Below are 16,839 nucleotides of genomic sequence, written 5' to 3' on the forward strand. Positions count from 1 at the left end.
AAAACGCATTACAATACACACATTTTATCACCTCCTGTCCCAGGGGTTGACAACAACTTTCCTCAGCACAAAAAAGTTGGCTGTCCATCCACCCCCCAATGTGCACCTCAGCTGAATTTTCCTATTATAAAATCTGAATCAGTTTCCAAGCTCACCACCATTAGTGAGGCGACATCCTGTCAACTTTATACAGAGCTTCACAGCCCTTACTGATACACTTAAGAGGAACCAGGACACCACAGAGTGGAGCTCTGTGGTGTGACTCTGCCGCAGACATAGCCACAGTGAGGAGACGGCATACAGTACCTGCAGGGCGCATGGTAGAAGGGATGTCCAGGATGAGGTAAGTGATTGCAATATCCTGACTGACTCCACATGGTGCTTCTGGTGTTCGACCCGATCGCAAGTTCACAAGCACCACAGCTTCTGCTGCCACGGACCCAGGACCAAGGGGCACTGGGAGTCACATTAATCAGCGCCTCCTCTCACTGTCTTGAGTGGTTCCATGGAGGGGGAAGGAGAGATGTCAGATTGAGAGAAAGTACAGAGTGAAGTGAATGAAAAAGTGAGGAAGGAGCAACTGGAGAAAAAAGAGAAAGAAATTGAGAGGATTAAGTCAGGTAAGAAGAGGCTGGTACTGTTTGTGCACACCTTTAGATGAGCCCCTGCTTGCGCCTCCCGCTCCCCTACCGACACCGCTCGTACTCAGCTGGTTTCATGTGCAATTACCCCTGGAGATCTCCGACATCCTAGGTCATTCCTTTAATCTTCCTTCAATGACTCATCTCCTCCTGCGCTTCCCAGGTGTAACCAAGTCTGATGGAGATCCGTTCAGGTAAACCTGACTAATCTGTATCTCTGGCGTGCTCAGTCAGGCGTTTCCAGGTGTCTCACACCACCAAGGTTTCAGCTGGTGTCTCTGAGATCATCCACCTATGAACACGATTGTTTAAACAGCGGATGACAGATTTCAAAACGGATCTCTCGGGTCCTCAGCCTCCCAATGTTCACACGTCCCTAACAATCTCTGAAATTCATACTGGGCTCCTTTCCAAGTCTACAGGGTGCCATGGGGTCCAGTTGTTCACTAATAGAGATGTGTTAAATCGCTGGAGAGCCTCCTGCCATCACTCGCGCTTTTTCTGGAGGGGGGTTGGAACCGGCAGACGAAGATCACCGACTCCCCGGCCGGCTTCCCAGCCTCATCACACAGCCGCGCAGTGTGGAGCCCGAGCGACTGAGAGGCGAGAAAGAGGTGGAAGGCGCCAGTGATAGAGAGCGAGAGAGCGAGAGTATGCGCATCAAGAGAGAGAGAGAGAGAGAGAGAGAGAGGAGAGAGAGAGAGGAGAGAGAGAGAGAGAGAGAGAGAGAGAGAGAGAGGTAAACAGAGCGAGGCATTCCTCTTCCGCCCCGTGCTCATCTGGCAGGATATGCACCAGAGAGAGAGAGAGAGAGAGGAGAGAGAAGAGAGAGAGGAGAGAGAGAGAGGAGAGAGAGAGAGAGAGAGAGAGAAGACAGAGAGAGAGAGGAGAGAGAGAGAGAGAAGAAGAGAGAAGAGAGAGAGAGAGAGAAAATGCGTTTTTGCAGAGGTCGCGCAGTAATGGCGTAATGAAGACTCGTCTTTATGCCGGCTTTGTTTTTTGTTTATTTTTTGTTGGGGGGGGGGGGGTTACGCTGAACCAAACAAGGCGGTATAATCGCGCCCCGGTGCATGATTTTACAGGAGCATGCCGGCGTTCCGGAAGCAGAGGCGTAACGCCGTGTAACGCAACAGCGTCGGCTGTTCCGTCCTGCCGGCTGTGCCTTTTACACGGACGTTGGTTCGGCTGTGTGACTACCTCCGCTGCTGTCTTAACGCCGGCACACCAATGACCCCCCCCCCCCCAATCGTCCTCGTACCTTTTAGACAGAACGGCGAAGCGGCTTAATGGTGCAACGTTCCGACTTGGCAAGGCTGTGTAAAAAGCCGTAGAGATAAAGCGACAGAGGGGGACAGAGACAGGAAGAGAGAAGAGAAACAGCGAGATTGAGCATAACAGGATTCATTGGAGAGATGAGAATACAGATAGAGAAACAGATAGAGAATACAGATAGAGAATACAGATAGAGAATACAGATAGAGAAACAGATAGAGAATACAGATAGAGAAACAGATAGAGAATACAGATAGAGAATACAGATAGAGAAACAGATAGAGAATACAGATGGAGAAACAGATAGAGAATGCAGATAGCGAATACAGATGGAGAAATAGAAAGATTAGCGTGTGGAGACAAACACGGTGGACTTTGCGGCAGCCACACCTGTCGGAAGTCCAAAGGCGCAAAACTAAGGTTGCCAACTCCTCGAAATGGAAATAAGGAACGGGGGACAGGGACGGGGGTTGGATGGACGGGGCGGCGCGGGCATAACAAATATAATGTGCCCTTACACTACACAGACACACACACATATATATAAGGAACGATTCCTTATTTTAAGGAACGATTGGCAACCCCACGCAAAGCCGGGCTCGAGCCTCCTGATTAGCCAGCCGCTGCTGCCTGCAGGTGAGAGGTCACCTCTGCTCAGCATGGCAGGGATGTGCCATCTTCTCCTGGTGGGATGGGCGGGTCTCAGGGCCCACCGAGCCCCGCACAGCCATGACCCTGCTGCAAGGACAACCCTGCTGCAGACGCAATGCTGGCAAAATGACAAGGTTCACTCGCTGCAGGTCAAAGCTCAGACCTGTAATCTCCTTTAAGGAATGTTTACACAAAGACGTGACAGCTTTAAAGAAGTGAGACCATTCTGCCGTAGTTTAGTTATTCATTTTGTTGTATATACTCCCCATTACTGACTGCACCACAGTACACACAATTTACGAGCGTGGAGATTGAGTCTCCCTTGGGATGATAAAAAGCCTTCATAATGTGGGTCATAAAACAAGTATTTTTAAGGTTTCGTTTTCCGTTCGCCGGAGAGCTATGAGAGACACTAGAGAATGACGTCATAAGCACAATTTTACAATACAGTTACATTCACGTTGTGTCTCCTCCGCTGCAAGTCAAGTGCAATACCCTCAGTCTGAAGAGCACTGGAACTCATCCGAGGAGCTGATGACATCCACGTTTCCTAGCGACGGTGTCCATTAAGTCTTGACAAAAGGACAGCACTGTCGCTAGGGGAGAGAGAGAGGCCATCCCATGAGGGATACTGGATCACCGTATTCATAACCCACTAAACAGATTTTCCCTGTTATCGAATCACATGTGTCAGTTCCAGTAAACGTCCTCTGGGGACTGTATCAGAATCACTTAAACAAATAAAGCTGAGACACTGGCAATGCCCTACTGCATTTATATCTGACATGTTTAGGCGGTGACCCGATGCTCGTACAGCAACTTGAAATGTGAACGTGAATAGGAAAGGCCTTGTCTTGACAGCAAGCTCCCAGATGGCCGTCGTCACAAATAAAATCCAAGGATTGCAGAGGTCAAAGTACTCTGACCATATTCCTGACAACAGTGGTCCAGGAAGAGGACGTAAAAAAAAAGGAATAGGAGTGATTATCTTCTTCTTCCTTCTTTTTTTTTAGCATATCGGAAAAATATGGCAGACAATTAGCCATGGCCCTGATAATTCTGTAACCCTGCCTGCCTGCGAGAATACCTTCAACAAACTGCACATTTCTGAATGGTGCCTCTGCAAAGTGCATTTCATAAAGCAGGATTAAGCTGATAAAATGTTTTCACCGTTATTATGCTCTAGTAGTTTTGTTCACAAGGTTCTTGATAGTTGTTGAGTGAGGTGTGGGCTTTAATTGGGGGCCGACAATGCATGACTTAATAATAGATGAGTCTCTTCCTGTTATTTATCAGCTTCTTTTTTTTGCAGAAGAGTACTGAATAATTTAGGAGTTATGATCCCAAACACTCTACATCCATTTTGCTTTTTCTTTAAAAAAAAATAGTTGGCTGGAGTGCATTAATACGCTGTCCTTTGACGACTCAACTTACCTTCTTTCCTTTAAAAAGTAGCAGATATTTTTTTGCAATCTCAAACTTGACTAATTTTGGAAGGAAATCTCTAATATAGTTCATATTACTGATGTTAATAGTGATGGCACCTATGGTAGCCGCCCCCGGGGCACTTGTGCACTGCTCATACAGCCTCCTGAACCAGATGCAGCCACCTGTTTGAGCAGTCATACACCCATGATGACCTCTGACCACCTTACACACCAAAATGTGTGAATTGATTCACACAACATCAGCCTCTCTCCCACAGCCTCTGGGCATACATGGATGGTGAAATCACGTCTCGTGATGTGAAGACTGGAGGGGGCTTATTGTTGTGGCGGTGGTGGGGGAGGGGGTTAAGATCGGGGGAGAGGACCGTGTGCGCACACAGTGTGCATTAAGTGTGTGTGGGAAAGAGGGCCGGGAGGGGGAGAGGAGGCCAGTGGTTGGCGAAGAGGATGAGTGAGGCAGCAGATGAGGAAGATAAAGGCGGGGTATGGCATTGCGAGGGAGGGAGGGAACATCAGAGGTGCGGAAAGAGGTGGCAGGTGGAACCAGTCAACTCCCACTGTTTGTTTTTCTTCTGTAAAATTCAATCCCAGCCCATCAAATCAGGGGCTTGGAAACAAACAAGCCTCTGATCCTGCGTCTCTCTCTCTCTCGCTCGCTCGCTCGCTCTCAAATATGAATGGGTGAGAAATCAACCTAAAATTAATAAAGGGGACACATAGTCATACAAAAAAAACACACATAATCGTTACCACATCGATAAGTATGGAACCATTCACTTGCACGCTCACACATCACACACACTGCCCCCCCCCGCCCTGCAGACAACTGACAGCTGTGTTGAATCATGTCAGTAGGTGAGATAGTCACACTGCTTATCAGTCTCTAACAGCCTCACCTACCACACCGTCCCCCCTCCAACCCTCACCCCCCTCACCTCCGCGTGCCTGCTGTCAAGGTCACATTCTATGTATACCCCGTATCAGGAATCAGGACCACTTTATTTGTCGTTTCACGTACATGAAATGAAACGACGTGCATGAAATGAAACAAAATATAATTTCCCCCAGCCCACAGTAGTGCAACACAAAGACAAAAACACATGTCCAAAAACTACAATAACTACATGTTTTCAGCTTAAAAAAAAGGGGGGGGGGCAATAAAAGCGGTGGAACTCAAGAGGAAAGTACAGCAACTGTACGTTGAAATTTTGATATATGTAATATTATTGTAACGTGCACGAATAAGTAGACACGTTGGCCCTTGGCTAACGGGTCGGAGCCTTTAGTCGACTGGTTAACGTTATCGCCCGCGGTGCGGGAAACCCGAGTTCGCGCCCGGCCGGGCTGCCCCCCGAATTCACTAGATTGATGTCATAAGTGGGATGGTTAGGGTCCGATACTTATTCGTTTACGTTACACTACCCCCCCTCCTTCGGGAAACGCTTCCGATGACCTCACGGTCCTTCACGTCACAGGGGCGTAACCACGGGTGGGCCTGGCCTGTCACAGGCCCACCCATTTCAAGCCCAGGCCCACCCAATCACGCTGGCTTACAAGCACGTAGGCCGGCCCCTTTTACGTACGTAGAACTGCAAAATCTGAGCGCGCATACCATCACGCTCTGTATTTTTCACTGCTGCTAACTAGCCAATAGCCAACAGTTAGCCATAACTTATGGAATGGCGAAACAAAGTTCAATCTTCCGCTTTTTAAAAAAGCCACGGATGGAGAGGAGGAAAGCACACCTGCTCCAGCACCGACTGAGCCGCCCAATGAGAGTGAGATACCACCGGAGAGAACGACAGAGGAGACAACAGCTTCTCCGTTGCAGGCAGCTTCTCCTCCCCCCTCTGACGACGGTGAGACGATTCCCTTGACCATGCCACCGTCAGATTTGTCTGCTGTGGATGAGCCACCCACGCAGCCTAAATTAGTGTTCCCCGCAACCAACATTTCAGGAAAATTACTGTAGTGGGAAATGCCTGGGGATGTACTTGGAATGTTGCACTGGGCTCGTGCAGCTAGAGGACCAATCACAGGTTAGCTCGCGCTGTCACAGACGCAACTATATTAGACACCGCGGGAGAGACAAAGCGCCAGAACTGTTTAGTAACCATATCGTAGACTGTCAACTTAGCGTGGGATAGAGCAGGGAAACCTAGCGTATCCTGGGCTAGACAGTAGATACGGTGGCTAGCAGTGGTAGTGTTAGCAGCAGACTGCCTCGGTACCTGTAGCTAGCTGACTACCCCCGAGAGCTTCCCCAGAGAGACTGAGAGAGACATTCACCCGGTCACACCGGAGCCAGAGTACAGAGAGAGAGAGAGACACGCACCCCGGAGAGCAGCCATCCATCTCCCGCGCCGCCTAGAGCTCAGCCGCCCTGTTCCATCACCAGCCCTGGTCCCAAGGTGAGCTTGCTAACCCATTAGCACACGGCTAACTAGCTAACTAGCAGGCTAGCCCTAGCATTGGCGCAGCTATCTAGCTAACGGTGGTGAAGCCCGGTTTGTCGCACCTAAAAGTCCCCGCCTCCATCCATAGTTATCCGGGCTATAGAAAAACCGCGACAAGTGGTGTCAGAAGTGGGATAAAAGGTTGGGATTCGCCATAATCTCAACACCGGAGGATCCTGCCCCGGTCACATGGCGGCATAATTCAGCCTGCACACTGTGAGCTAACCCAGCTAGCAAGAAGCCATTTTGTACTTCTTCGTGAAGTAGAACCCCAACGAAAAAAGTGAATAAGAAACTTCTTTATGAAGTGGAACCCAAACGTAAATCAGTGGAAAAATAAAAATGTCACAGGACAAAGAAAATGTAAAAGAACAGTCTGAGTTGAGTCTGGATGGTGCTGGTGTGGGGACAGAAGACCCCGGAGAGCATGCCTGGATGAGCTCCTCCTGGCGCAGATGGAAACCATGAACCAGACCCAGGTTCAGATGCAACGCCAGATGGAAAACATGGAACGCCAGACCCAGGTTAAGATGCAACGCCAGATAGAGATGCAGATGGAGGCCCTCACAGCGCGTATCGATGGACTAGCGGAAGCGGTGGCTAAGCGATCTCGTCCCCCCACACCTCCCATTCAGCGCACCGATTGGGCCCGTCATCGTTCAGATATCCAAGGTGAGCCTCCCGGTTTGTCGCCCATCGCTCAAGTAGTGAAGCAAGGGGTTTCTCCTAGTAGCCCTCAAAGCGATAGTGGTGTAGGGTCGGCAGGGGCTGTGCTCGGAGAACGAACTAGCAGAACGGTGCAAGACATGAGCCTACTCTCGCAGTTCACCCCGGCCCGGGAGAACCCAGGGGCCAGACAGTGAGACGGCGCTGATCACCTGTTGCCAGCAGCTATGGCCGCAGTGGCTAACTTGAGCGACCGGCGCAACGAGGAGACGCCAGCCAGGCCCGAGCAGCAAAGCGGCCCCAGCAGCCCTGCGCTATACAGGAAATGGACCCAGTGAGCCCGCACCACTTACCAGCACTCCGATCGGTCATGGTGGAAAAAATGGAGCGACTGCAGTACCACCCCCCGACGGGATGCAGGGTGGCCAAATGTCCCTGGACAGCAACGGCGGCCGAAACCTGCTGGATGACAGCGTTGGAGGGCAGGCAGGTTCCTCTAGAGGTCAACAGAGCCAGACAGGAGACCTTCAAAGTCGGAGCGGCAACCGAAGCTCACAAGGTCCCGACCGAGGACACGAAAATGACATCAAGCTCCTCGCCACTTTTGATGGTAAGGGCGACTGGGATAGTTTCGTTGGACCATTCGAACGGATGGCGAGAAAGAGGGGCTGGACCGACGAGACCTGTTTGGACGCCTTGTATTTCCGACTGAGGGACAACGCCATGTCTTTTGTCATCGCGCAGCCGGCTCCGATAAAAGATGACTACCACGCGCTCATCACCCAGTTACGCCGCCGCTACGGTAAAGAGCTTCCTGAGGGAACTGCGCGCCGTAAACTCAGCGAGGTTAAGCAGGCCAGAGAGATGACCCTCTATGAGTTTGGCGAGGAAGTGAGGAGACTTGTCACACTGGCATACCCGCAGGTTGGTGTTACACTGCAGGAGGCCTACGCTGCAGAAGCCTTTCTGCGCGGGCTGAAGAACCAAAACATCGCGTATGAAGTCCTGGGGGCAGAACCCAAAACACTAGCTGAAGCAATCAGGAAGGTTGAGGCACGCGAGTATGACTTTAAAGCGACGCTGGGGCGAGAGGTTGAAGGAAAAGGGAGAATCCGGCGAGTAGCATGGGGAGACGAGCGGCGTCGCGATAGCTCTCCAAGTCCTCCGCCGGTAGGAGACAGCATGAGCACCCCCGAGCTCAAGACCCTGGCCAGTGGCATCGACAACATTAACAAGGTGAAGTTGCACAGGCACATCAGCCCAGACCACCTACTCCAAGTGTGTTCTAGAGTATGTCCACTGCTGGAGAAAGAGGTTCCTGCCAGCGTGCCTGGTCTCCACAGCATCCTGGGAGCCGGCAGGCAGAACCTCCTGCGTACCAACAAGAGCTGCAAGCATGTTGTGTGGAAGGGCTCAGCGCTGGCTGCTCTGCACTGTGGACGACCCCCAGAGCCTCCTATTATCTATGGGAGTCCACCCAATATCATGGAGACGAGCAATGGGCGTCGGCTCAATGGCTCCTACCGTCTACGCCAGCTACTGCCTACAGCTGTCTACCAGCACATGAAGATGCACAAGAGGATTCTGGGACATCTCTCCTCTGTCTACTGTGTCACCTTCGACCGCACCGGGCGACGCATTTTCACGGGCTCAGATGACTGCCTGGTGAAGATCTGGGGCACAGATGACAGGCGCCATGCTCTGTTGTCTGCTCCAGCACCAGCCATAGGGCCGCAGGAAACACCTGGAGGAGGTCCTCCCGCTGCTGACATGGAGGAGCCGGGGGCGCAGAGAACAGAGGAGTACGAAGGAGTGACAGAGCAGGAGGAGATCGATGAAGACCTTGATCTCCGGCTGGAGGACCTGTTCCACGCAAACGACGATGGAGGACCCAGCACACCAGGCTCCCCGGCTCGGTTCCAGCCGCTCCAACACACTGCTGCCAGCTAATCTTCAGGCGAGTCGACAATCACCCAACGTCGTGGGACAGCAGCCTGTGCTCCGGGCGGGCAGTCCAACGCCCCTGACCCAGAAGGAGACGAAGCCGACGCCGCTGAGTCCCATCTCCCGTACACCACCAGACGGGGCCGGCCAGTCCGGAGGCCCGCCTGGCTCCTAGACTAACTTTGACGGACGTGACTAGTTGACTTGGGGGTTACTAGGCTAGTCACAAGAGTCCAGTATGGATAGCGACCACCCACATTTATTTGACGCCCTTTGTTCCGGGCCTAGTTCATTTCGCGGGTGTTCTGTCCCGTTTATCGTGTTAGATTAATCAGACTGATCTTTGTAGTCTGTTGTTCATTTATGCTGAAGGGACTCAACAGTGCTGGAGGGGGGCAGTGTAGTGGGAAATGCCTGGGGATGTACTTGGAATGTTGCACTGGGCTCGTGCAGCTAGAGGACCAATCACAGGTTAGCTCGCGCTGTCACAGACGCAACTATATTAGACACCGCGGGAGAGACAACGCGCCAGAACTGTTTAGTAACCATATCGTAGACTGTCACCTTAGCGTGGGATAGAGCAGGGAAACCTAGCGTATCCTGGGCTAGACAGTAGATACGGTGGCTAGCAGTGGTAGTGTTAGCAGCAGACTGCCTCGGTACCTGTAGCTAGCTGACTACCCCCGAGAGCTTCCCCAGAGAGACTGAGAGAGACATTCACCCGGTCACACCGGAGCCAGAATACAGAGAGAGAGAGAGACACGCACCCCGGAGAGCAGCCATCCATCTCCCGCCCCGCCTAGAGCTCAGCCGCCCTGTTCCATCACCAGCCCTGGTCCCAAGGTGAGCTTGCTAACCCATTAGCACACGGCTAACTAGCTAACTAGCAGGCTAGCCCTAGCATTGGCGCAGCTATCTAGCTAACGATGGTGAAGCCCGGTTTGTCGCACCTAAAAGTCCCCGCCTCCATCCATAGTTATCCGGGCTATAGAAAAACCGCGACATTACGTTCTTTTTCCCATAAGTGGTATGAAGAATTTAAGTGGCTTGAATACAGCTCAGCAAGGAACGCTGTTTTCTGTAAAATGTGTAGGCATTTCCCCGAGTCCCATATGGAAAACACGTTTTTTCGAAGCGGGTTTGTAGATTGGAAGCACCTCCGCCAAGCATGCTCGAAACATCAGGCTAGCAAACCCCATTGTCTTGCACTTGGTAAATTTGAGGGTTCGGAATGGACCGTTTTCACTCAGGCACTGCGTCGTAAAGTGGAGAGGGGTCAGTGTTACCCATCCCTCATTGAAGTGCTGGACAGCTGCAACTCTGACGTTTTCCCAAACATTAACAGACTGTTAAGGGCAATGATCACCATTCCCCTGACTTCATGTACTGTTGAAAGACTCTTCTCCACTACAGGCCGTATCAAAACATGTCTAAGATCTTCCATGCTAACTGCACGCCTCAACAATCTATCCCTGTTGTCCTTTGAAAGGGAATTTACTGACTCTTTGGACTATGATGAAATAATCTCGATCTTCAATGCTCGCCCTCGGCGTCTACACATTGTGCTGTAAAACGTGTACTATAGGCCTATAGCTTACATGTTGTATCATGATCTTTTAAACCGAGTCGGGCTGTTTTCCTCAGTGATGTTTAAATGGTTGTGCAGAGCCTGGCGAGAATGACTGGGGTGGTATTTGTTTAAGTGGGTTTTTATTAAAGTTTTAGTATGTTTCTTGGTCGCGTACTAAAAACCTGTGTTATGTGTTTACTGCTGTAATGTGTTCGAATTTGCGTCTTGTTTGAAAGATTATTGCTGGAAAATTTTGGCCCACCCATTTTCACTCAGGCCCACCTACAAAAATATTCCTGGTTACGCCACTGCTTCACGATCTCACCATGCCACTTCTGACACCAACGTAGCGAATTCGGGGGGCAGCCCGGCCGGACCGTTACAGCCGAAACGCGAACTCGGATTTCACGCAGCGCGGGCGACAACCTTAACCAGTCGACTAAAGGCTCCGACCCGTTAGCCGAGGGCCAACGTGTCTACTTACTCGTGCACGTTACATTATATTTTTTTTCAGTGAATTTGGGTATTTATAACCACCTTTTCTAATTTTAAACTTAAAATTAGCATAACTTGTTTATGGTAACAGTTATAGCTTCTCTCTGAGTCTTTCTTTCTTTTCTGAGTCTCAGTGTGGTCTTAACTTCCTGCTCTCCAGTATGGTCAGCCCCGGGAGGACGCAGCTTGTATTAGCTCTGTCTGGAGCATCAGGCTTGGAGTTACAGGCAAACAGCACCAGGTGGCGCAAACTGGATGCGTCCTCTGACTAGGGATGGGACGATATAGAATGTTATCGCGGATTGTGATAAAAAAAAAAAACACTCATGAAAAGTTGATCGTGGTGAATTTCCATTATCGGGATTGTTAGAAGACTAGACTAATACTTTATGTCTATCTCTGCGCAGATGAAGTGGATTATTAAACCGTTATAAAGAATCGTACTGACTACCGAACTTCTGCTAGAGGGATAAATGCAGCCTTCGTTTATTCGGTAGTTTTGGGAGAAGAAGAAAATGAACAGCGTCTCAGTGACGTAATCAATCCGCGCATGCAAGCGCCACACCGCCCACTTGTGGACAAACAAAGTCGTAAACAAAATAATAGTACAGTAACACATTAGTCATACAAATACACTGGTGTCATATCTCAACAGGGATAATCGTGAATATCCTCACCAGTGACTTGGGGGGGGGGGGCTGTCTAGTTCTCTCACTGCACTGCATGCTGGGAGTTACGTGTCGTAAACCGCTTACGCTGTCGCGACTCAAATCCAACGCTGACAGGTGTCTGACGCGCGTGATTTTTTTTCGTACCCGTTTTCCGGGAACTCTGCCTCTGATTGGCTAGTACTCGTTGCCTCCGTTGATTAAGGTTAGGGATAGGGATAGCCAATCAGAGATAGAGTAGGGGCGGGTCTTCCCGGAATCCAGGTAAACGCTCTCTCAACGAGTACTAGCCAATCAGAGGCAGAGTTCCCGAAAACGGGTACGAAAAAAAATCACGCGTCTGACGCGGGGTTTTGGTCTTATCTGTATATCTGTACTGTTTCTAATTTCGGAGATTTTTTTTTCTCAATCGGTCTTTTCTGCCTGATAAGGTAAGTGTTTCTTCTGTTTGTTGACTGTCCTGTCGTTTTTGGGTTTTTTTTGCTGGTTATTTTGCGAAGGCATGGCGTCCTCCGAGACGCCACCGCCAACCATCCGTCATCCGGAGCCAAGTGTGACGAGCGTGACGGTGGGGGGTCCGTGAACAGCAGCTGTACTGGACAGCCGATTTCAAACGTTTATACGGGTAAATAGCACAAATTTATTTGTATATGAAATAATTACCTGGCTAAAATCACTGCAAAGTCTGGTCGTGACACCCCTTAATAGATGCGCTTCAGTTACCACCAACTCCGAAGACGCTAATTATTTTCACTAACTGCGTGTGGCTATTAGTGCTGCTGTTTTATGAATTGAACTTTTTTTTTTTTGCAATGACAAGTTTCAGCAGTATCCACGAGCAGCAATACAAAAAAAATAAAAATAAAATAAAAACGCTGTAACGTTCATGGATAAGTAGACACGTTGGTCCTTGACTAACGGGTCAGACCCTTTAGTCGACTGGTTAACGTTGTCGCTTGCGGAGTGGGAAATACGGGTTCGCGTCCCGGCTGTGGCGACGGTTCCCGGGCTGCCCCCCGAATTCGCTACAATATGGCCAACAGGGAAACTCCCACCTACGTGGTTGGTAGGCCGGCAATTGTGTAACTTCAGTGACGTCGTCGCTAGCTAGCGTTGGTCTGTCCAGCCAAAAGTGTGTCTTATCTGTGATGCAATAAAAATATTTTTCTTAACTTTCTCTGTATAGTTTGTAGGGATGGGGATGCCTGAGGTCGGTTGGGACTGAAGAGGTCACTTAGATGGATGATGGGATGTTTCTCTCGATGAACTTTGTGTCCAGATAAACTGATTCAACTTTCTTTGAGTTCCTTACCTGGTTTATTGAGTATGCATAAAGACAGTTTTTGTCCCTGTGATGGCCTGGCAGCCTGTCCAGGGTGTCTCCCCGCCTGCCGCCCAATGACTGCTGGGATAGGCTCCAGCATCCCGCGACCCCGATTGGGATAAGCGGCTTGGGTAATGGGCGGCTGTTTCTTAACAAACTGTAAGGTAAATTGATTGCAGTATGTTTTTGTGCAATTTTAACAGTTTTAAGCATATTTTGGCGATTATCAGGATAATCGGGCCAATTATTTTGACCAGGATAATTGTGACATGAAATCTACATATCGTCCCACCCCTACCTCTGACAAACAAGCAGATTTTGTACAAAATCAAAAAGGAAACTATTTCAAACAAGCCAAAGCCCATTTGTGTGTTTATGTCCATACATGAGGATGGGAGGAAGCAGGAACGATATGTGTGTAAGTTGTGGCTGAGAAAGTAGGTTAAACTCCCTCCTCTGGTATAAATATTATCGTTCATTTGGTTCAAGAACATGTTCTTCGTGTTTTCTATCTTGTATGATGTGTGTGTGTGTGTGTGAGTGAGTGAGTGAGTGAGTGAGTGAGTGAGTGAGTGAGTGAGTGAGAGAGAGAGAGAGAGAGAGAGAGAGAGAAGGTCCCTAGGGATCTTGTGATCCAGATTCTTCAATTTTCAGCCTTAACACTCCTTACACGTGCATATAGCCCACGTGCGCATACGCGCGCGCGCGCGCGCACACACAAACACACACACACCTACTATTAATAAGCCTCTGCTGGGCTCCCTCCTTCATTACGACACTGCCTTGCAGCCTTGTACTGAACCATATATCTGACTGGGACATGACGCCACAACTGGAGAAAATTCTCCACAACAAAACAGAGTGAAAGCGGGGACACAGTCTTGGAAAGATGAGGGAGTTTGATGGATTCGCTTTTTTGCACATATCCCATTAGCGAGACATGCTGTTGCTGTAAACAAAAGATAGCAAAGCGACACCTGAGGCATGTTTATTGTATGGTAGACACCAAGGCAACACAATACTAAAAGAAAAGACATTAAAATCTTATTTATTTATATATGCAAATCACCTCTATTCAAACCTTTGCCGTGTAATGCTAACAGAGTGGGGAAACACTGCAGTAGTGGTCAGAGTCAAAACACACTGTAGTTGTGAAACAAGTGTCAGCTAGCATTACGCATCACTTTGGTGGATTGTCTAGGCCTATACACACACATACACACCAAAGAATACTTGTCCCAACAATGCCGATGCACACCCAAGCTCAGGGGGAGTTTGCTTCTTTCAAAAGCAATATGTACAGCACACATTACTTGTGCTACAGTGTATGACTGTGAGTAAACAAATACAAACAAAATAGAGACCGGTCGTCGGAGCCTGACTGATTGAGCAGAGCAGAGTGCATGTGAATTTCATAACTGAGCAATGATTTGATAAATCCTGGGCATTTGATTAAAACTATGCCGATTTTTTTTAAAGACGTTTTCTTCATTTCTCACCACAATGGAGGTACAGCCATGATTTCAATCTGTTTCAAGCCATTTACACTGACTCAAGACAGGTGCAGCCACAAAGCTCCTCCAAACCACTTTATCCTTCATTATTGAGAATTTATACTAACAAACTACTATATTTATTGTTAAAGAGAACTCTAAAAAGGTCATTTGATTTAAAAAGAGTGAAAAACGTAAGTGACTCGATAAATTACTTGTTTTTGTTACTTTCACCCAAATATGTAGTATATCATTTTTGTAATAAATATCCTCTTGTAGGACATCCATCCATCCATCCATTATCCAAGCCACTTATCCCAATCAGGGGTCGCGGGATGCTGCGGCCTATCCCAGCAGTCATTGGGCAGCAGGCAGTGAGATACCCTGGACAGGCCACCAGGCCATCACAGGGACAACAGATGTCTTTATGCATGCTCAATAATCTAGGTAAGGAACTCAAAGAAAGTTGAATCAGTTCATCTGGACACAACGTTTATTGAGAGAAACATTTCATCATTCATTTAAGTGACTTTTTCAGTCTCAACTGACTGCAGGTATCACCACCCTTATAAACAATACAGTGGTATAATGACCAAAAACAACAATCGGTTTCATATGTATTTCATATGTAGCAAACAGGTCAGTAGATGATGCAGTCAACATGGGATTGCACTACATCTTCCAACACCTCGACTCCCCAGCAACATACGCAAGGGTGTTTGTGCGTTTAAACTCAGCGTTTAACGCCATCGTCCCAGACATCCTCCACTCCAAACTCAACCAGCTCACTGTACCGGCCCCCATCTGCCAGTGGATTTAAAAACTTCCTGATAGACAGGAGGCAGCTGGTGTGGCTGGGTAGAAAATCACATCCAGCACCCGGACAATCAGCACTGGTGCCCCCCAGGGTTGTGTACTCTCCCCTCTACTCTTCTCCCTCTACACAAATGACTGCACCTCAGGTGACCCGTTGTTAAACTCCTGAAGTTTGCGCATGACACAACCATCATTGGCCTTATCCAGGATGGTGACGAGTCTGCATATAGATGAGGTTGATCAGCTGGCCCTCTGGTGCGGCAATAACAACCTGGAGCTGAACACGCTCAGAACAGCGGAGATGATAGTGGACTTCAGGGGAGTCCCCCAACACTGCCCCCCCTCCCTTCACCATACTCAACAGCACTGTGTCTATGGTGAAAACCTACACATTTCTGGGTTCCACAATCTCCCAGGACCTAAGGTGGGCATCCAACATAGACACAATCATCAAAAAGGCCCAGCAGAGGATGTACTTTTTCCACCAGCTCAAGAAATTCAATCTGCCTCAGGAACTGCTGATTCAGTTCTATACTGCAATAATCCAATCTGTCCTCTGCACATCCATCACTGTCGGGTTTGGTTCAGCCACCAAACAGGACAGGGACAGACTACAACGGACAGTTAAGTTTGCAGAGAAAATCAGTGGTGCAAACCTGCCCGCCATTCAGGATTTATACACCTCCAGACTCAGGAAACAGGCAGGCAACGTCACTGCAGACCCATCACATCCTGGTCACAACCTGTTCCAACTCCTTCCCTCTGGCAGGCACTACAGAGCACTGTACCCCAAAACAGCCAGATATAAAAAGTTTCTTTCCGCGGGCTGTCATTCAAATCAACGCTTAACACTGTCAAATAAATTCCACCATTTTGTATATACTGTACTGTACATTGTACGTATACTGGTACACTCCGTCATGTCCACCTCAGGCATGCATGTAAGTAACCTGCTAACATCTATTTCAGCATCTCTGATATATTCTCTGCACCATTTCATCTTATCACCTCTTATTTCACCTGTATAAATCAATCCTTGTGTATACGTATATATGAAGACTGTTGCGTTGTAGTGTTAATATTCTAAGTTAAGTACACAGAGAGCCACAAAACCGGGCGTCAAATTCCATGTATGTGCAAACTTACATGGCCAATAAACATGATTCTGATTTTACAAACTGCCGTGACCATTAACTATTTTCAATGGCCATGTGTACTATTCACAGAGGATTGGGCAATAGTTGCAATCACAGCATTTTAGGATGGCAACAGATGTATTCTACATCTGTTGCCATCTAATAAATGACATCTGTTTTCAGTCGTTATGCCATGGTATTGTTTATAAGGGTGGGGATACCTGCAGTCAGCTTAGACTGAAGAGGCCACTAAGATGAG

At 48.7% G+C, this 16,839-nt stretch overlaps 1 protein-coding gene across 7 annotated transcripts in view; it reads right to left on the reverse strand.

The window, feature by feature from the left end:
• The window catches only part of plekha7a (pleckstrin homology domain containing, family A member 7a), a 230,886-nt gene that overhangs the window by 165,703 nt on the left and 48,344 nt on the right, over positions 1 to 16,839 (reverse strand). The window contains exon 1 of one of the 7 annotated variants that reach the window (XM_056281278.1): positions 307 to 468. The exons of the other annotated variants lie outside the window; for them this stretch is intronic. Within the exon in view, the coding sequence (XP_056137253.1) occupies positions 307 to 377 (71 nt within the window). The 5' untranslated portion in view covers positions 378 to 468. Of the gene's footprint in view, positions 1 to 306; positions 469 to 16,839 lie in introns of those variants that run through there. 7 annotated transcript variants of the gene reach the window in all.

This window comes from Lampris incognitus, chromosome 6 (genome assembly GCF_029633865.1).
Source record: "Lampris incognitus isolate fLamInc1 chromosome 6, fLamInc1.hap2, whole genome shotgun sequence".
NCBI classification, from domain to species: domain Eukaryota; kingdom Metazoa; phylum Chordata; class Actinopteri; order Lampriformes; family Lampridae; genus Lampris; species Lampris incognitus.